Source organism: Thunnus thynnus, chromosome 6 (assembly GCF_963924715.1).
Source record: "Thunnus thynnus chromosome 6, fThuThy2.1, whole genome shotgun sequence".
In the NCBI taxonomy this organism is placed as follows: Eukaryota; Metazoa; Chordata; class Actinopteri; order Scombriformes; family Scombridae; genus Thunnus; species Thunnus thynnus.
In genome coordinates this window covers 8,937,755-8,960,129 of record NC_089522.1, presented here as the reverse complement: position 1 = coordinate 8,960,129, position 22,375 = coordinate 8,937,755, and the positions used below count along the sequence as shown (strand labels likewise).

Here is a 22,375-nt window from a genome sequence, read left to right as displayed (position 1 = left end):
TCAATACATTGGACCTCATGTAAGAACCACTTGTACGAATGATTTAAGAACTTTGGTGGCATTCATCAGTTTTCTAATACTTAGAATTTTCTCTTAGGTACGTATGAAATATACAAGGGGTCCAGACCTGTCACACGTGTCATGAATACAAATATAAAGTCCTCATTTGAATTACCTGTAGACTATAATATTCTCTCCTCTGATATCTCGGCGACTGTCAAACTCCTAAATGTGTTGTTTTTTGTCTACTGATTTCTGAAAGCAGAACTTGAAGCTGCGTGGTGTCATCAGGCTGAAACAAGCAATTTATGACAAATTCAGGCAATTAAGAGTTTGTTGAATCTGACTTGGAACATTCATACAAGCAAGCCTCACTGAAAAAGTGAGAGTTTTAGGATAAGAATACAAAAATGTTCTTGAATGAGGCCCATTGTCTTATCATGTCCAACAACTTTGCTTTAGTCCACGTTTCACCTACAAAATCCCCAAAACCCTTTTCAAATACATTCAAGAAAAGAGCAGTTTTGCGATAGGAGTGAAAATGTGATAGACACGAGTGACAAAATCTCTAGAAGTTTAGCTCTAGATACATTTCAGACCAGAAATGATCAGAGATATTCCAATTAGCCAACTAGGAGCAAATATAAGTAGAACTGTCAGGCCATATTGGCAGGAAGACAAAGGACACACTGGAAACTCGGTGGGTCAGTAATGGGGTTGGGTTGGACGTGCCTTAAACATGACTGTGGGGTGGAGAATTGAGGAGGTCAAGGTGGAGCTGTGTAGCAAGGGAAGGATTAAGCATTGAGTTGTCTCGATAGCTTCCCTGGGACTGCATGTGTGTTGTTTGTGTGTTGAAGAGCCGATTAACCAACTGCATACCAACCACCTCCTCGTAAACATATGGTACACACATATGCTGCCCTGAGCACTGTCAGCATGCACACGCATGGCTCGATGTACTATGAAACATATGAGCCATAACCAAATGCAGGACACTGTGAGCCATTCAGAACGCTGAACACAGGAAGCAGCCATCGACAGTGTTTAGCCTTATAGAAAAATTACACTCCAACAATAATTTAATGAAAGTCCTGATATCCTGATTCTCTTAATCTGTGTTGAGAAAACACAATACAGTCAAATAATAAACCTGTGGACATACACAGTTTACTGTTATGTGAACAACACACGTTACTACACCTTGATTTGTTCTGTATCCAACACTTGTTATCTAATACATGTCCTCTAGGAAGTTGAAAATGTTAACATGCTAATCCGCACAGCTGAGAATGCTAGCATGCTAATCCAGTTAAATCTGTTGTAATTACAATGGAACACTCATGCCGAGAACATCCGGCTCAGGTGTCACAACATGTCTGCGATGGTATAACTCCAGTGTCAGCTCGTTTAGTAGCATTTTATAGTGTTGACAGTTTCCAATTGTCCCCTCGGGACACTGATAAACTTTCTGCTTACAGTACGTCTATAAGTTACAAATAGATCTACCCTACTTAAGTTGTCATTTAAACCCTCACACATGTTTGGTCCACATGAAAGCAGTCTCTCTAACTATACTAAGCACAAACCCAGTTTCCTCACAGAAATCACTGCTGGCACAACAAGTCCCACTCATTATGAAACCAAGCTAAATTTGCCTTTCCAGCTAAATATCAGTGTGTCCCATGACTGCCAGATTATAAATTAGTCTTTTGAAATGCTGTCAGTGAAATATGGGTCAGTGTGGTCTGGTAATAAAGAAGTGCTGTGTGTCTGGCACTACATACTGTACAGTACTCCTCTATTTCATTCATCTGATTCATCTGATGAGAAAAGAAGTGACTTTCATGTGATGTCCTCCCAGATGTACACTCTGTCCCAGTGCTGAGCGACAATCACAGCTCCATGTTCACTGAGACTGTGCTTAGATGTCTTTGATAAAAGGAAGAAGAGAGACGGCAAAGATTGAATGTCATGATGGGATAATTTCATGTTAGTATGATGAGCAGCAGCTTGTAATTTGAACAATAATTAAATGTATCAAAATCTCTCTGTTGGCCTGCACAATCTGCATTCACTGGTTCCTTCATCACTACCAGGCAAGCTCAACACTGACTATGTGCTGACAGCTTATGCAACAGTACATCAATTATAAAATCACACAAACATTTGACCCAAAACACACACACACACACACACACACACACACACACGAAGATCACAGGTACACAGGTATTTTCTACAGGTCAGAAACACAGCATGCAATGTTTTTTGGGGGTTTTTTTTTTATAAATAAAAGCTACTTGAAATAGCTAAACAAGAAATTACGGAAATTAAAGAATCATTACAAATTATTCTTTAATATTTGCAGTTAAGATTCATTTTCTTCCAAAACCTGCAGGTTAAATTTCAATCCAATTCAACACCACATTGTAAAAACTAATATGTAATAATTAAGCAAAACATGTTTTTTAAAAGCTGAAATTAATTTGCTGCATAATTTCACCTCTAGGAAGTGTATAATTACAAATAAGACATGGATTGGAAAAATGAAAGGAATGATTAGAATACTAAGTGAAGCAGGACAAGCAATGCTGTAGCCAGACACAAATCATAATGAAGTCTATCTAAATGAGTTCATAATACTGCTACCAGGAACAAAATATGAAACTTATTCAACGATGAACACCAAACCAGCATCCTGAACATTGTCTAAAAAGTCATAAATGCTCTATAGGGAAACGCAGACAAGTGATGTTTGAAGGTTTCATTCACATCATGGCTGGCTGACTTCAGCTGAGTCACAGTCTTTTATGCCACTTATGGACATCAATATACCATTCATGTTTCCGACTGTAAAAATAATCTCCCTGAGAGCCATAATGGAGAGAGAACCAGTGTGTTGTCAGTGACGTCAATCCATTCAGAAGTGATGCAAACTTCTTGAATGGAGCACCATTTTCTCAATATGATTCAGATTAGTGAAGCTAATTAAAGGGCTGCCAGCATACTGACAGGCAATATACATCCATTTAATGAATGTAGCACTGAATCTCAAGGTATCCTACAACAGTCTTTCAACCCTAATCTTGACATAAACTTGTTGTTTGTAGTTAATCCTGGCTTTGCTATTTTATTCCAGTTGGACTGAGCCTTTAAAATGTGTCAAGTGCTATAAATGATATAAAGGTTCTTCAAACCAAAAACAGTAGGGAGTCTCTTGATCTATTTTTAGTTTTCTAAGTTAAGCTTAGTTGCATTCAGACATTATGTATCATAGCTGTGTGGGATTAGAAACAACCTCTAAATAACAGATTAATACAGATGCTAATAGAGCTATTTGACATTTATATCAATAAAAGGCAAAAAGTTACAAATTTCCACAGTGTCAACAATATTCATCTTTCAATTTATTGCTTAAATTTATAACTTAAATTGAGGTATCATAAAAGAGAAAATGTATCATATACTGTAAATTATTACAGTATCATTAACCTTATTAACATGTCAACACAATGAAAAATGACCCAGTATAAGCGAGTATTTGAGCAGCGTCAACAGATGGAAGGCAGTGACCTGTTTTGACCTGGTTGGATGGTCACAGAAAGGTGTTTGTTTCACCTTAATGAAGGACACTGCTGAGCCAAACAACATTTGGGCCTCAATGACAAATCAATATCTCTGAAGAGAAACTGAAGCAGGAGACGAAATGAGATTCCATCTGCCATCAGAATGCTAGATGATCGCTGGCAGAGGCCAGGTTTTACTTAATGCCCGAATCTGCAATTGGTGCGCAGCTCCATTTCCAGCCCAACCATCAGAGTCCACACAGCCTGTAATCAAATGTCAGCCCAAGCTAAATCTGACATAACACTTCATAAAGACATTTCTCATATTAAGTGAGAATGTGCTCACAGAAAATGATAGCAAGACATAAAAATAACTAGAAATACCACCTTGCGTTTTATGCCTACACCAACCAGTCAAGTTGCAGTTTACATCCACGTCTGTCCAGACTCATTTAATATTTGTAGTGAAGATTTTGAAGGAATTTAATAAAAGGTATTAAGTGTATTTTCCTCATATGTGTTCACATGCTTGGCCAATAAAGCTGATTCTGATAGAACACAAAGTTGCAGCCGTAGACCTAGTATCTGTCATTCACACAAGCTATGATACCTGCATTTTAATTGGTGATTTTAACATACATGTTGAACATCTGGTAGATACCGGAAACAAAGAGTTTTTATAATTGTATGGATTTTAAACATCATGTGAACAAATCGACTCACAAACATGGACACACCTTGGATTTAATTGTATCATATGGTTGTAACATCAATATGTCTTCTGTCACCGATCTGGCTCTGTCTGACCACCACTGTGTGTTTTTTAACAGTTTCGATCATTCTCTGCCAAGTACCAAGGAACATATTGTCAAAAAAGGTTGCATTACCCCTGAAGTAGCCACAACTCTCAAATCATATATTGCAACCTACAAAAATAACGCCTTACTGTCATCCTGTGAGGACTGAGTTAATGATTTTAACCCTAAAATGAAAACAGTGCTTGACACAGTCACTCCTATTAAAACCAACAAGAAATAACAATAAAAAAGGTTGTCCCATGGAAAAATATTTAAACCGTGGAACTAAAAAGAGACAGCAGAATTACTGAGCGCAGAGGGCGAAAAACAAAATTAGTAGTACATCACACTATGCTCACCGAAAAACTTAAAAATTACAACAAGGCAATTCAAACATCATGGAAAGCATATTTCTGATAAGCAAAACAACAACAAAAAACCTGATAAACAAAAAACATTCTCAATCCCAGTCTGCTTTTAGTACAATAGATTCTCTGATAAATACCACAACTAACTACAGTATCGAGCTTCCAGGTTCTAAATGTGAAGAGTTTGCTGGTTACTACAGGGAGCAAATACTCAACATTAGATCTGGTATCTGCCAGCAGAACAAGCACACTGCACTTTCACCTATTTCCTCTGTATAGAGTTATGACAAGTGGAAAGTTTTCACCTAGTTGATGCTCAAACTCAAGAAAATAGTAACAGAATTGAAGCCCTCCACGTGCTCCCTTGACCCAATTCTTCCTAAAAAACTATTTTTAAATCTGTATCTGGTGACATCCTTGCAATAGTAAATCACTCCCTACAGCTTGGTGTCTTCCCCACTCATTTTCAAACTACTTTAGTGAAACCTCTTTTAAAGAAAGGGAACTTGGATATTTTACCACCCAGCAATTTTAGACAGATTTCAAATCTCCCATTTTTAAGCAAAATTTTAGAGAAACTAGTTTTTAGTCAGCATGTATCTTTTTAAACTCAAACACTAAAATTAGAAATGCTTCAATCAGGTTTTAGGAGACATTGCAGCACAGAGACAGCCCTGCTAAAAGTAGTAAACCACATCAGATCAAATCTGGACAGCAACGAGCCTTCAGTTCTGGTGCTGCCTGTGATGCTGTGGACCACCAGATTCTTTTAAATAGATTAAGTGAGCATGTTGGCCTGTCTGCATCTGTTTTTAACTGGTTTACCTCATATCTTTGCGGAGGAAAATGTTTGCATCTATCAATGACCACTTCTCCAAACACTATGAGGTTATCTGTTATCTGTGTTACTTTTTAATTTGTACATGCTGCCTGGGGCAGTGTCATCAGGAGGCACGGCATCTCTTTCCACAGCTATGCTGATGACACTCAGCTCTATGCGGCTGCGTCTCCTGGTGACAATGAGCTGATTGACTCACTTTTTAACTGTATTTTAAATATTTAGGTTTGGATGTCACAGAATGTACAGCTCAAACAGGATAAAAAAGAAGTACTGATCATCCGTTCAAAGGCTCAGAGAGAGAAACCGACCTCCAAACTATACACACTCAACCCAAGGACTCAACCCAAGCCAAGAGGCAAGAGATCTAGGGGTGATTTTTGATTCTGATTATAATTTCAAGGCTCATGTGCAGGGTGTCACAAAATAGCATTTTATCGTTTGAAGAACATCTCCAAAGTGAGGCCATTTCTCTCACTGAGCAACACAAAGAGACTGATACAAGCTTTTATAGCGGCTGGACTATTGTAACGGACTATTGTGTTGCACCATACTGGTTTTCAAAAATGCTTTTTGTTTATGTACCAGGAAGTCCCCTTAGATCTTCTGGTTCTTCTCTTTTAGCTGTTCCACAAAGCAGAACAAAAACCTGCGGTGATGCTGCTTTAAGCCGTTACACTTCGAGCCACTGAAACATCCGTCAGAGGATCTGAGAGGAGCTGAAAATATAAATATTTTTAAACATAAACTAAAAATCATCTATTTAGTCTGGCTTTTATGTAGTGTTTTATAATTTTATGGTTTTATTATTTATACTTATTTATTATCATCATTATTTATTTTATTCCATTTTGTTTCATTGATATTTTACTGTTTTACTATAATCTATTTATGTTGTGACCTTGACCTTTGACCTTTAACCACCAAAATCTAATCAGTTCATCCTTGAATCCAAGTGGATGCTGGTGCCAAAGTTGAAGAAATTCATTGAAGGCATTCCTGACGTATGAGGTTCATTCATTCAAGTCAAGACCTGATGATGATGATTTGTAGCAAGGGGTGTAAGGTGTTATTTGTCACTTTGCTGCATTGATAATAAATTACGTCAATTCAATGACATGCTAAAATGCTAAATTTATTAGTTGCATAAATAATAATAATAATAATAATAATAATGATAATAATAATAATGATCACTTGTGAATTTAATTGGAACTTGAATCAAATTGAAGCTAAAGAATATCGAGTCACGATTCACACTTCTGTCTGCAGCATTCATTGGACAACAGGCACGGGAAAATAAATGGGACTGTGTTGGACGTAGACCTTGCTAAACTATAGAGGAAATCTGGGTCATTCATATCACCTCGTTAAAATCAGCGCAGGCCATCCAGCTGACATTCAGACAGTGCCTGAAGCAGTTTGGAGCTTTACTGTGAACTGATGCAGAAGAGTGGATTCTGACAGGAGAACTCACTCCAGTAAATCTGGATACATAGGACACTTCCAATCAGCTCAGTAAACATTTATCTACAGCAAGGCCAAGTGTGGTTTGCCTAAGCTGACTGAAAACACAGAAGCAGCTGCATTGTTACCACCCCTTGTGATAATTCACAGTAACTATGGAAATGCTTGCTGCTAGTGTATGTGCAGAGATTGCTGCCTCTAGTGCTTCTGCAGCATGTCTTGCTGAAAAAAACAGCACTCATATCGAAGAAGTAATTGTGTAATAGCGAACATTATTTACCAGTACACGTGCATCCTAGTGTAACCACAGAAAACACTGCCTATTAGTTGAAAGTTGTATTTTGAATCGGAAAGGGACATAAGAAGCAGAAAGCAGGAGCAAGACATCTCCTTTCTTCTCTTGGTGCTCTCTCAACAAAGCAATGACTCAGGAAAAAAACCTGTGTTTACTGTTGATATGAGAGGTTCAACACTGATTATTTGACACCAGACACCAAACTAATGAAAGTTAATTGGAGGCAGCAACACTAATAGGGTCTTACTTCCTATGAGATGGACTGGATTTGAATAGAGGAGGCAAGCTGACCACAGACATTGTAGTGGACGACACCATAATTACAACTAAAATGGGGATCAAATGTGCTGGGGAAGTGGCGGTGCAGTACTCACGGCTGGGAGTGTGCTGTCTCGTAACGCTCGAAAGCGTGGCTCAGGTCGTGCTTGTTGTTCATGTAACACTGGGTGCACAGGTCATAGTCGAAGCACACCTTGCACTTCCATCGCATTCCCATGATGCCATGCTTCTTGCAGCTGTCACAGATGATGTTGGAGTGACGCACACCTGCAGGGGAAGGAGAGGTGGTTGAGGAGAAGTCAGTGGGGCTTTAAATCCAACATGCCTGAGGTTTCAAAGACATACATTTTTTTCTGAGGAACTTGTCATGTCCTGTATAATAAGATGGAAGTTCTATACTACTCTGTGTCTCCCGTATGCAAATCACTAAGCAGACAAGGCATATGTCATGTCCTTACCGATGTCACAACGGCTAATATCATGAGATGTGGGAGAACTGAGGCACAAACAGAATGACAAAAATACCCCCACCCCCTTAGCTCCTCATCGCTTCTCCTCCTCTTCTTTCGCTTCATTAATTGAGGGGCAAGCTTCTGAGGCAGAAAAATGGCGCTTTAAATGGAGCAAAATGCTAATGAGTCCTGCATTAATGTGTGTGTCATTCAAGTCCAAAAGAGAGCTGGATGGCTGACAACAAGAGATGGTCTTTACTGTACCATGTTTACTAAAAATGGGCTTTGGGAAGGTTGCATGAGCCACAGCGATGACAAATAGGCACAAATATGCAAGATAAACACTTAAAAAAGGGGTTTCAACAAAAAACATGGAAAAAACACTTTGGACAGAAAAGGACAAAGCTGATCCTGAGTGGTATAATAATAATAATAATATGGGTTTTTAAAGCTGAGAGAAATATTTTTGCAAAAGTATTAAAAAAGATGATAGTTTGTGCTGAAAATAAACATATAAATTTGGTAAAACCATACAGAGACCAAGGATGATTGTGTCTGCAGAGGGTTCTCAATGTTGTTGCAGCAGAGTATGAGTATGGCGGACTTCTGCGCTCTATTGTAAAGAGCATGCAGGCAGCTGCAAATTGATTAATTCAAAATGCTTATGTGAATTCAAACTATTTATCTGACATCAACAGCTGGGTATCAAACTTAAAATACTTTTTGGATAACGAGCAAAATGTGTCTCAATTGCTCCAAGTGTAATATTTTATTTAGGCAAAGTTCTTGAACAACAATGCATTTAAGAAATGTGGGTTATTTTGTTAAGCTGAAAAACAAAGTTTTATGAAAAAGCGTTTTTATAAGTGTTTCTTAATGTAACTTATCAAAAAAGTATTGTTTTTTGATACTTTTTCAATACCTGAGTACTGAAACTCAGGTATTGTATTGGAAACAATAACCAGTTCTAGTTGGGCCGGTGTTTTAGTATGACCCTAGACTTCCAATCTAGGGTCATACCGATTTGATTACCGATTTGAGCGTTATCATAGAGCAGCAGGTCGTAAGAGCCCTGGTAGCCAGTGCGGTAGTTGGTCCGTGTGCCGCTGTCCCACTGCACCACTACTGTCTTGTCTGGCGTAGTGGTGCTGCCCTGTCGCCCGATCTCCACCACAGTTCCCACATGGCCCTCGCCGTCATCCTGGTTTCCCCATTTCCAGTCCAGGCCGCGCACTACACGCATGCCCACCTCCATGCTGCCTCTGCTGGGGCCTGGCCTGGGGGCTGAGCGCAACGGCCTGGGCCTGGCAGCGCTGTCACTTCCGCTGCTGCTGTGCCTCCGGGGCTTCTGAGGAGCAGTGCTGGCGCGCGCTGACGATATCGCGGGCAGTGATGGCACCAGCGGTGTTTCTGGGAACAGGTCAGGGGTAACTGGAGGTAACAGGAGATAAGATTAAAAGTTCAGTGAAACCTGGGAAAAATACAGCAGCAAAGTCACAGTAGGATAGTGCAAGTTTAAATGAAGTAGATACATTTGTGCAACAAAGTCATGATGAAAAAAAAAGGCGACTTCTTCACTTCTTTCACCAAGTTACTACTGTACATAACAAACAGCTGATCTTTGCTATGAGCTTCACTAAACTTGGGTCCGTTCCACTGCTTGTAAATGAGGAAATTGTGCAACCTGTGTGTTGTCCGGCTACGTGTCTATCAGTGGCCGCGGAGGGACTCATGAAGCAACGCGCCATATGTCTCATTAATTTCATAGAAATATTTTTTCTCTTTGCTGGTGGATCACTCACTGGAGGCCTTGCTGTGTGTCATGGCACACTTCTGGAGAGGGCAGTTGGACATGACCGCGATGCCCTGCTGCGCTAATCAAGCCCTGACCTGACACACACACTTGTACTTGCATCATTACCAAGACAGTCCATTGGCTTCAATCATGTCCCGAACCACAACCGTAACACTCAACTACCTAAACCTAGCCCTAAACTAGCAATCATGAGGTGTAAGATGTAAAAATGTAAGATGAAACAAGAGTTAAGTTTCACAAAGCATCTGTGCTGCAGCCTATAGGATCAGCCATTCAGCCATCAAGTTGAGTACAGTGTTATTGTGGCTGCTTAATCAAAAGGTTAGATTAAACCTAACCTCAATTACACACCCCACTGGTTTGAAATTTTGAACAAAAAGGTTTGTACTTGTTATTTTCAAGAAGAGGCAAAAAAGTGGTAGCCAATTAACAAAAACAAAACAATACTAACATTTAAAAATTCTCAAAATACTCATATAGCATAGCACACATCTCAGGTCTCAATTTGTATGGACTTGCCTGTATCTGACTGTAATTCCAACATCAACCCTAAAATTTGAATTGAAACAGTTTAAGTGTTCTCTAGAAGAAATAAATAGGTCAAAATCTTGTCTTGAGGACAGACAAACTCACACATTCACACCCTTTTGAATGAATGCTGCCGGGTGCTAGAAATAAGAGCTAACACAGGAAGGAAGTGGCATCTATGTGGTAGCTTGAGTCAGCAATATAGACAGGAACATTTGCTGAGGATCATGACCATCAGCAGATGGCCAATCAGGTGCATTAATAATCACATGTGACACATCAGAAATATCCTTTTATACACTCTGCTGCAGTGTCCTTTCTCCACCCTTACAATTATTAATAAGCACTCCTCGTTGTTACTGCAGTGCTATTTCTGTGACTAATTGTACAACAAGAAATGTTTGTGAGGTTGCAGAAAGAGAAATACGCAGGTTTGTAAAACTCAAGGACAGTATACAGCTTTTGTTCATATGTCGACCAACAAAAAAACTACAGCTTTCAGATTGAACATGCTGTGTTTGTGATTGTTTATGCTTCTGTTCTTAAACAGCATTTAAAGGGCTACTACATTATTTTAACGGTGCACTTCCATATAGTCGAAAGAGACATAAGAGACAGATTTACAAAAGAATGGTCAAAATCGCAGCAGCAGAGGCTGAGATATCCTAACTTTTAGTGTGTAGTATGGAACAACTCCAAAAATACCAGATCCTACATTTCCCATAATGCAACAACCAACATGTGTTCATTAGACATACTTGCCTCGTAAATGTTGAAATGTGTAGTCTGAGCCCAAACTGAGGGTTTTTTTTTTTACAATTTTAAAAATCCTCCAGATCCACATGAGACCTTGTACAACTGTTTGCACAGCCTAAGTAGTTCTCACCATGACAGGGAAACAGACTTAAATGAGTTAAATCAGTCGAGTTCCGCTTTAAGTAGAGAAGCAAGCCCACTGAAGATCTGACATATGCCACATGGGGAAGTAGGCTAATACACAGTCAAGAAAGTTGAGCCTAATTATTGTCACTTTTCACCATTAAGACAGGCTCACACTCACTCCTACTGTGTATTAACATCCCATACAGACAACACTACCTCGGAGGTCTCACATAACTTTTTGAGAATGCTGACATTTGATCGTAATGTGATAAACCTTTAACGAACATGCCAGCCAACTTACGTTATCCAGCAATATTAGGAGGTTAACTTCCTTGCAATACTAACAGCCCAGGATTTACCATTAATGTTGGTAGCATTTATGACCTGTAATAAAATCACTGTTATCACTATGCACTCGTACAGTTGACAAAACAGAAACAGAAAGCTGCATCAGTAACAGCACTTGTATTGTGTGACTGGCTACATTGCAACACAAAAGTGATTACAGAGATGGTTGGAAGTTACACTAGAGAGGCTACCCTGAAATCAAGTGCCATGTTTGTTAAGAGGTTCTATACATCTGGCCACATTCCTCAGCTGATGGTGGTGGTAATCCATCATTTCCTTGTTTACAACCACCACTGAGCTGAATTAGGATAATCGGCAGACTTGCGCCTTTTGTGTGGACAGCAAACATTTAGTAAGTTATCTAAACCATGTAAACAGGGAACATTCAACATGTAAATACTGTTTTTAAATCTGTATGTGTGACTATGACCTTAAGGTTGCCTAATACCCTCCATTTATCTGGTACCTTTTACCCAGGATGCTTTTGTATATAGCCCGATAGGTCAGCCAGAGTGTTGAGTTACAAAATCTTTCAGTAATAGGGCGGACAGATGTCTGTAATGCGGCTGAGATTAAACGTGCACGCTTATCAAGATTACAATGTCATTCTGGTATTAAAAGCATCTGCTTAAGCATAAAAACATAGGGGATGTAGGGGATCAAAGGAGGGAAAGCAGGCTGCTTATACTCAATTTTCTGTCCGAAATGACAGCTTAGCCTCTTTTATGTGCTGGAATAATATCCAAGCCAGTCTTCTAACATTTCAGTATGCAAACAGAGGAGCTGTCACAGGCAGTGGACGGCTTTCATGCAGCTCCCTGCATTCTGGATGTGGATTGATGTAAGAAATGCCAAGTTATGGCTGGTATGTTGTAACAATAGCTGACATTACAATCATGATGAAAAACACTAAAAAACCCTTAATTCAATATTTACTGTATATCAGGCCCATGAGGGTGAAAAGCAGCTGGCTTTGAACAATCTAGCATTCTGGTTTGAGGAACTGTTTTCCAGACACAGACAGAAAAAAAACTTTACCTACCACCTACATTTAAAACTGATCTACTACCCACACATACCCACCCCCCTAACTCGCTAACATGTTCCAGGAGAATTCAGGCCAAGCACACTGATATCTTATCATTATTAAACAGACTACGACTGGCACTGACAGGTAGACAAAACACAGGGGATTGAGGGGACGACTCTACCTACACAACAAGTTCCTATCCCACATCTACAGGGACGCCATTTCTTACTGTGAGCTTTATCTTTGCCCTCCATGCATTAGAAAAAGATGAATACACAAGCTGCACTATTTGCGTTACATGAAATCAGGAGAAATATGCTCATCTTCTTAGGCTAAATCCCATTGCATGTTATTCTGTATTACATTATTATTTCTGTGTTGACAGATGGTCACTGCTAGAAAATCCTCCCCACATATGAAGCGATAAATCGGAATCAAGAGTGAATCCTATAAGTGACTCCTAAACAGGAATAGGCAAAATGTAGAACTGCAGATGAACAGCAGGTAAAGCAGCCTCAATAGCTTTGAAACACAACTCAGTATATATTAACGGAAAGAACAAGCAAGATTTATTGTACAAAACCTTTCTAAAAGCTTTCAAGGTGACTGGTAATATAGTTTTAGGTGTAAGATTGGAGAAACAACACGATAAATAAATACAGATGTAAAAAAAACACTCAGTGTGCTCTAGACAGAGAAATAATATAGCCTTGTGTTTGTAATAACACTCTTCTGGTCTGAACAATGTGAACTCTAACATCATGTTTTATATTTGCACTTTTTATCTTTTACACTGTTTATTTATGCATTTTTATATTTGTGTGTGATGTTATCTACAGCAGGACTGCGCAAACGGTCCCGATGATGAAATCTCTTCTGATTGTTTACTAGTTCACTACCAGGAAATTTGCAATAGCCGAGATGTTGCACGGGTCAATGACAACAACTACAACTGTTATAAATACTGTGACCTATAAAAATAACATACATATTAATAGCTTTTATAAAGAACTCAATAAAAATAAATCACATTACTGACGTAAGTGTTAAAATGTCAGACATACAGCATATCCTGATGGTCATCCAAACTATTTACAACATTCAGTAGCAGTGTCCAAAATTAATTACTTGACTCGTGCCAAAGTTGCAAAAACTCAACAAATTAAACTGAAAGTCCAAAATAGTCCATTTTCAATTCTATGTTCTTGGATACTGAATCAGGTCCTGTTTGTAACATTTAATTAAGAGATGAGAAAAGATTTAGAGCTTTAAATTATGAACTATAGTAAGTTAACTTTGTGTATTTTGACATGTCATAGCTGGACATACACAGGTATAATAACTAATATGTCATAACTTTAACGAGGGGTCTGTTCCACCTACGTGTTCCAGTAAACCACTACAGTGAGCCCGCATGCACAACAGGAGGGACCTGAAACCTGCACATATAAATGGAATGATTCATGTCATTAATTACACATGTGCATTTCCTGGTATGACATGTTAATGTACCCTATCTGATAGAGGGCCTTTTTTAATGTACCGTGTACTGTATTGTCAAAAGCAAGGAAATAGCAGTCCGAAGCAGTTTGACATAGACAAGCAGCTATATAAACAGAAGCCATACAGAAAAAATATTTTGTTGAATCAAAATGTTTAGCAGGAGGCTGTCATCAATAAATCCACCAGAGTCAGATTTTAGCACTATTTGGTCAAATTTCACCTGAATACTAAGTGTAACCTAGATGCAGTTGGCTGGTTTAGCCGGCTTTGCACAGAGTTGAAATTAGTTTCTAACATGGGAGTAGCAACATATCAACAATGCAGGCTAATACTTATTGACATCCAATAGATGCAGCTGCAGCATGTGCTCTGTTGTTCCAGAGGTTAGCTGTAAAGTGTATGTTCACTTTACTTTTCTCTGTAAGGGGGGTTGAAGGCGGCCATGACCAGGCCACCTGTGTTACAGAAATGTCGCTGCCAATCTGTGACTGAGGGCTAAGAAGGGCAGGATTACAGCTCTCTGCCTAACAGATGGGCTGGCTTCCGCCATACACTGCTGAGGGCCAATCTGGGAGGGCAACGTCAACCTCCTTCACACAAACAACCAGACAGGTGTTTGTCCACAACACAAATACATACATGGCCATACAGACACACACACAAAAACTGCTAATGAATATTACGTAATTTCCATAAAGTGGGTGTATTATGCCACTGAAGGTTTAACTTGAAACCTTTTTTTAAACTGCTGCACATAGCATTTTAAAAATCAATAATACATTGGCTAATTAATTATGATAGCTGATATGATTATATTTTTGTACACAAATAAGGTAGAAATCATTCATTAACATATTTCAATTTTCACTACATTTCCCATAAATCCTTTGCAAATTTAGAAAACTACAAATACAAAGTTCAAAAACTTTTAAAGCAAGCGGTAACCTTCATGTGATTTTGTATCTTTTCAAGTTTGAATGTATTGTATATTAAAAACACAGCTATAGTGAGTGAATATTGTTCAATCAGGACTGTGGAACTGTACCATCTTCCTTTTTGTGCAATACAGCAATCTACCTTTGTGCTGTAAAGCAGATCAGCACATTTTCCTCTCGGTGACCAAGACGAACACAGTGTAAAATGTAGTGGAGCGCTAGCACACTAGACACTGTCAAACAGAGTGCTGCAATGGGAATGGGATGCCTCGGGTCCCGCATGATCAGAATCTCCACGAAGTTGGATCTAGTCTTGACTTTCACTGTCGGGTAGCATAGGAGTGATTAAACAAAATGTTTAAGAATCAATACAATGCTGGTACACGTGTCCCTGCTTCTAGTTTAACTCAGCCAGTGTTATATAAGGCTCAGGGGCATAGGCCAATGACATGACAAACTAGCCACAGACATTGATGGTTTCACTGAGCAGATATGGCATATTTGTAATTCTTCACCCAACCTACAGGCAGATCCAGTTCAGCACACTGATAATAATCACTGAGCAGCTTCAAAAAGGAAAATGAATCATGAGTACTATTATTGGCAGACTCATTGCCATCAGATATGTGAGGCAGCAAAGGCCTACTGGGGCTGCATGTCTTATGACACGTGGTCTGACTGGCTTATATCCTCACTCTAATGTCTAATAAGAAGAGGCTGTTTGCCTGTGCTGTTCTTTTTTATATTGCTGCCACTGGACTAAAATGCTTAGCAGTGTGTAATCTACACACAGGCTCTATGACTGCAGCCTCATCAAACTTAATGTCAGAAATGAGTAAAAGCCTGCTGGAACTGGTTTATGTCAGAAACATCTGGTGGCCAGAGGACTTTCAGGAAAATCAATACGGACTCTGAGTAAATAACACATTTACAAAGATTTCTTCAGAGTGGGCGACAGGGCTAAAATAAGACCCTCCATTCTCCGTTTCAGGCTTCTGCTTTGCCTACATTCCTTTATTCTTATCTCACTCAAACAAGCACTGCGTACTCAGATCATATAGCATTATTAGATATCTCCATCCAACCTTTTGAGTGTGGAGTTGTAGAATTATCACAAGTAATTAAACAATCATACAACTACTGAAACAAAAACACAATGTTCTGCATTGATATCACCAAATACTTATCTCATCAGCATTGTCCAAAAGCATCCTTACAAAGCCTAATGGCTGCAACAAAAGATTTAAAAAGCAACTTGATAACAGCAGAATTGTTCCTCTTACTAAAAACTGTGCCACAGCAAACCATACTCCTGAAGAACACTTACTGTACTGTACGTTTGAGGACACTGTGCGGCATTGCTGAGATTATCATATGCTATTATTGTGAATTATCATACTCACTCCCCATGATCTTCAGCCCACTTTTGAACATGTTTGGCAGCTGGATTCCAGTATGCCGTGACACCATGAGGCTTGCGCTGCTTTTATTCCAGGTAGAAGAACAGCACCATCTGAAATCCTGAGCCCTATGAAGCAGTCATCTTACTAATGGGGGAGTGAACCCTTTCTGGCCCATTCTTTGTATTTGGTTTGCTGTGAACTTTGCTCTTCGTTTTGGAACATGCAGTTTTTTTTTTTTCCTGTGCTTGGTTGTTTTCTTTGTCTGACAGATGTTGCTCAAGGACTTGACAAGCCTGATGCTTTATCTGGAAAAAAAAGGCCAAGCTGGCTGAATAAGGTTAAGAAATGACTTACAAAAGAGCCATGCTGATTATACAAAAGCGATTGTATTAGAGGTAATCACATTACTTTGAATTATAATGGGGCATTGTTATGTCACATAATCAGTAGTGTGATTAAGCTTTGATCATTTCTCATGTTTGCTATGACTAGTTTCTTGTGAGATCCACACAACTGTAAGTCCAAACTACGGGGCTCTATCAGCTCAGGCTTGGACATCAAGTCGAATGTCATTTCAAAAGTCAATATTGAGTCACGTGTTGCCTGCGCAGTCCCCAATCTGTACTTGCTTCACCTCAAACAAACAACAACACAAACAAAATCATTCAATCTTATCTAGGCTACGCCTGGATGGTATCATTTCACTCGATGCTTGAAAGATGAAAATCAAAACATATTGTCAGCAACACAATCATCCTCCTTAAATCAATCCTACAGCTACACTATATGATTAGAACCTCTTTGAAAATGATTTTCGAAGTGCTGTAGCCACTGTCTGTATAATATAGTACCAGCTACTTAATGTTTTAGTAACTACTTCTAATAAAGTCAAATACCTGCAAACTGGGCACTTAACATACTGTAACTGTCTGTAATCAAGAATCCACACACTAAAACCCCAAACTGCTTGCACAACTTTAACATCACTGTAAGATTATTGCAATGCAGTGTCTGCAGGTCAGGACAAACTTTTTTTTTGCCTTTATCATAACCAGTATGTTACACAAACAATGATAGCAGCAAGCCAGGCCAGCCAGATGTCTGCCTGCCTGCTTAGCACATCTATTAGCTGTACTACAGAAAGCAATGACATGTGGCAATATTGTAGCAGCATGGCCATGGACATGTACTGGCTGCATGTGTGTTGTCTTTGCATATGTTTATTTACCTGTCTGGGAAGTAAATAGCGTCCACTATGACAGTCTGATGAAAACAGAAGCAGCCATATTTCATTTAAAGAACAAGGAGACTATATGGCTGATCTTATTTATAAAATACAAATCTCCTTTATTTCAAAAAGACCACATCTGACAAGAACGTATACTGCTCTACCTTAAAATATGAACAGTATCATTGCACAGATTTCACTGTTTTACAAGAGAGACATGCACTACCACCTACCAGACAAGACTGACATTTCCTGGATAAATAAACCATGTCCTGTTTAGCTGGTTTACCTGTTGGAATATTGGTGTGCAGCAGGGTGAAGAGATAGACGGACAAAAAAGGAAAGAGGAAGCAGCTCTGACCTCCTACTACATAAATGCATCAGATGGTGATGGTGGTCCCACCAGCTTCCAGCGAGACAAAAAAAATGCCACCTAAGGGCTGAAGCCCTGGTCTGATGCGCTCCCTGAATAAACCGGCCGAGGAGGAGGAGGAGGAGGGGATACAGGAGGAGGAGGAGGAGGCCGGTATTCCAGAGATGTCATATACAGTTGCAAGCAGAAACAGCGTCCTGCTGTACGGGTGAACAGCCTGGCTGTAGAGGATATGAGCTGCAGGAGGAAGAGGAGAGAGCCGCCAGCATTTAGTCCTTTGTGCGTTGTGTCAGCAAGGATTAGCACCGTGGAGGAGGTGGAGAGGAGAGGAGAAGAGAGGAGAGGGAGGAGGAGGATGACCAGGGAGAGCGGCTGCCCGATGAGCGCTGCATTCAGGTTGACGTTCCCTCGCTTTCGCATAAAAACAGGCCAATGGGCTTTGCTCCGCACAGGACTCCTCTGATGCTATATTCCATCAGTAGAGGACGTGAGTGTCAGTCACACGTGTGTGAAGCCGACACACTGTGTTTACTGATCAATATGTACAAACACATGCGCATCAAGCTCTACATAAGGATGTACAGCCCTCTCTTTCATAGCCTGCGGGGACACCATTCGGTCTACTGCCAATGAGCAGACAAGCAGAGGACAGAGGGGAGGGGGGAGGGGCAATACATTTCAGGGGGGAGGGTCTGGGTGTTGTTATTTTTTGGAGGTGGGAGGGGGGTGTTGAGGGAAAAGGAAAGGGGTGGGGTTGGAGGAGATTTGATGAATGGGCACCTGCCATGATTCTCATTTTCAATCGCAAACTGGTTTGTGCAACCGCTGCTGGTGAGCTGGCAATACCAACCCACAGTCTGCTCCAGGCTCACACAGAGAAGAGGGATGAGGGAGATTGTGCATGTGTTCCCCAATGCTTTCCTCGCCTTGAACAATACCCTTTAATGCAGTCACAGCTGTGGGAGACATTGACAATATGGTTCCAAAAAACAGCCGAAACGGCACGCTGCTGATGCTGGCACACACACATGAATGTACAGCTGGTATTGCCAGGATATGAATAGCCAATAAATGAGTGGGGGCTTAGGAAGCGGTTGAGACACAGTCTTATAATTTAGTTTATTACACCACTCTCCCATCTTGTAAACAAAGATGCTTCTGTCCATGTAATAGACTTGGTCCAGATCATATAAAAGAAAAGCATTCATTCAGACAGCTCCTCTTCCAATAGACACTGACACACACACACACACACACACACACTAACACACACACACACACACACATGAACATAGCAGTCATCAGACTGGAAGGACTGTTGAAATATGGGCTTGTTACAGCCTGGGAAAAACACAAAGCTTAGATACTGGGATATAGCTGCAAGGAGTGTCTGATCAACCGGGCATTCTTGGAGGTAATCAAGCATAGTTTGAATCCACTAGTCCGTTACACAAGGCTGGAAGGAACAGCAAACATGTTTAGGACTTTAAAATCCTTCTTGAGCAAGCCATCCTTACTTCTCACACTAAAGCTTATATCATCTATGCATTGTGAATTCAGTCACTTACAGTATATATACCATTAATCTGTACAGAATTTAAGGTAACAGAATAATAAACATTTGAGGCAGAAATGCTTCTAAATCTGGACCTACCGCCTCTACTGTACCTATTCTTATTGGATCTTATCCTCCTACAAACCACTGTCATGAGCACCAAATATTCTCACAAACACTAGTGGAGTTTCTTCAGTCTATTCCAAACTAAATGACTCTCAGTCTCTCACACTTTTAGGGGTGCATGATGCACTGCAGCTCAAACTCTCAACTCTATAAGTATCACAAGACTGGCTTGTGGCCAGAAGGCTGTTGGTCTGAATCCCCAGTCAAGCTGGGAAGATCCTGGTAGGGAATTAGCAAACAAGCCTCCCCTCTTCAACATGTGCCAACTAGATCTAGACCGATGAATCAGCCAATATCAGTTTGTTGCAGCTATATCAGTATCTGTGCCTTTGTAGACAGATACAAGAATCTGCAGTACAGAAATGCCAAAATGGGTGTCATATAATTTAGAAACCATTATACAGTTTTACTAACAAAAAGCACTAACAAGATGATTTTTACACTGTAAAATGTCCCGCTATTATATATTTTGACATTGTACATTTTCTGTAAATTCTATTGAGTAACTTATTATAAATAAACAGGATGGAGATGGCTGTTTTTGGTAATACCTGACAAATCAAGGCACTTTACATTCATCTAAAAATCCTGCAAATCCAGTATTGCCATAAAGCAGTCCTGCTCACTGTTTTTCAGTATCGTCCTTAATGGTGTAATACAACCAAATATAATAATGTGAAAAATTGCAATGCAAAATTTGACAGTACACATTTCTATCATCTCATGATATCATCATATTGCCCAACCTTCAGCAAAGCACAGTTCAGCGGCTCACCAGCAGGCTTAATATGGTATTCTGAATTGCTGAAAAATGCCCTCAAGGCAGTACAGAATACTAGCCAGTCAGTGTCATCCAGTATAGATATATAATGGTTTCTTACTGCAAGCCTTTATTCTGGACTGATTCTAATGCAACATTTCATTTTGTGTCATACGAGTGCTTCAGGTTGATGATCTTGAAACAGTTTCAGAGGCTTTTCCCTCAAAGAAGAATTACATTCCAATGAACAATTGAATAGCACAAAATATCACATGTAAGGCCAGCGATGGCTTAGTACAAATGCTGCTTTCTGCAACCTCAAACAAACAATACTGGTATTGGCCTGTGGCTACCCATACTGGTTACTGTACTGGGGTGACACCTTATGTCAAGCTCCATATTTGAATATCATGCCATCAGCCAAGAATGCCTTTTTCTTTTTGAATTTCATTCTGATATTTTTTTGCAGAAAGTGGTTAATTAACACACTGGATACTGGAGGTGATGAGGAAACACTGCTAGCATTCCTTATTCAAACCAAAGGTGGCTATGATCCACGAGATGGCTTGTTAACTTTAGTTTAACTTAACATTAATGTACACCTACAGTTATGGTGTACATTAATTGTAGCAAATTTGGAACAACTCTAAAATATGTCCTACACACAGAGTCTAAAGAAATTATGTAGGAATTATTTATCCACAATAAAACAAGTTCCATTAAAATACTTGCACAAATGCATACCAAGAATTTATGTAAAAAGATCTATCAGAGGCCAAGAACTAAAAGGTAAGCAGAAACAAAAAAAGGTCCCATTAAATGATCACAAGGCTAGTTTTGCACAGGATACCTTTAAATTACCAATAAAGAGGTGGACACAGTCAGAAACCCTTTTCAAAAGTTATCTCAAGTATTAAAAGTGTCTTACCTTGAGAATTTCCACACATTTTCCCCAATTTCATCTCAATTGCTATCAACTGATCACATATGGCTAGACTGGCTAGCTAGGCATTTCTGTGATGTAAGCCAGCAAACATTTCAAACTAGATTATTGTGATGTATATTAGTGGAGACAAGACAAAGAAACAAGAGTGACTGAAACTTTGCTACCAAGTAGGTGTGGCTGCAAGCAATTGGGACTATAGTATGTCCAGTTTTGTAGCAGCTGCAACTGGGCTTTTGCTTCATCACTACCAAATGTCCAGAAAAATGACAGGTGTTAAGGGTCAGGTCTCCTGTAACAGCTACACTCTTAGCACAGCATAATGGCATAGTCCTAACATATGTCAGTTCAGTCAAACACTAGTAAAGCAACTGTAATTCTTTTACAGTTCTCCTATTTTGTTTTTTTGTCTTTTTGAACTTAGGTGACAGCGACTGTTCCTGCCATCCAGCACAATGCACAGCACAGACTGACAACTTGACCAATGCCGACAGGTACAGTAAAACAACCATGACACCCAACCGGTCAGCTAGACAAAGTTAGTTTTCTGGCTAGTCAAGTGAAAATGACAGTTACGAAGGTAACTATGGTTCTGTGAATCCCTGAATGACTGCCAGTGGCAGTAAACAAAGTGGATATGTCTCCTCGCACTCGACAGTCACATGTGTGGCTGTAGGCTACGTGCGTGTCCCAGCTATAAATACCACGTGGTAGCCTGCATCCGGCCTCTCGGGATCTTCTCGTTCCGAAAGGTTCCAAGAGACTGGCAGTCATCCAGAAATTTAGAGAACCACAGTTACCTTTGTAACTTCCATTCTGTTTCATTCCTTCCTGACTGCCAGTGGCAGTAAACAAAGTGGATGACTCATACCAGTAGTGT

The 22,375-nt window shown here is 39.8% G+C and overlaps 1 protein-coding gene across 3 annotated transcripts in view; it reads right to left on the bottom strand.

Annotated features, from left to right (window-relative positions):
- Window positions 1-22,375, bottom strand: part of mib2 (MIB E3 ubiquitin protein ligase 2) — a 53,023-nt gene that overhangs the window by 25,288 nt on the left and 5,360 nt on the right. The window contains exons 2-4 of one of the 3 annotated variants that reach the window (XM_067591554.1): window positions 16,511-16,815; window positions 9,098-9,496; window positions 7,709-7,880 (exon numbers count right to left, since the gene is read on the bottom strand). In XM_067591554.1, coding sequence (XP_067447655.1) covers window positions 7,709-7,880; window positions 9,098-9,496; window positions 16,511-16,577 — 638 coding nt within the window. In that variant the 5' untranslated portion in view covers window positions 16,578-16,815. Of the gene's footprint in view, window positions 1-7,708; window positions 7,881-9,097; window positions 9,497-16,510; window positions 16,816-18,027; window positions 18,168-22,375 lie in introns of those variants that run through there. The other 2 variants (XM_067591556.1, XM_067591555.1) reach the window with 2 other exon arrangements.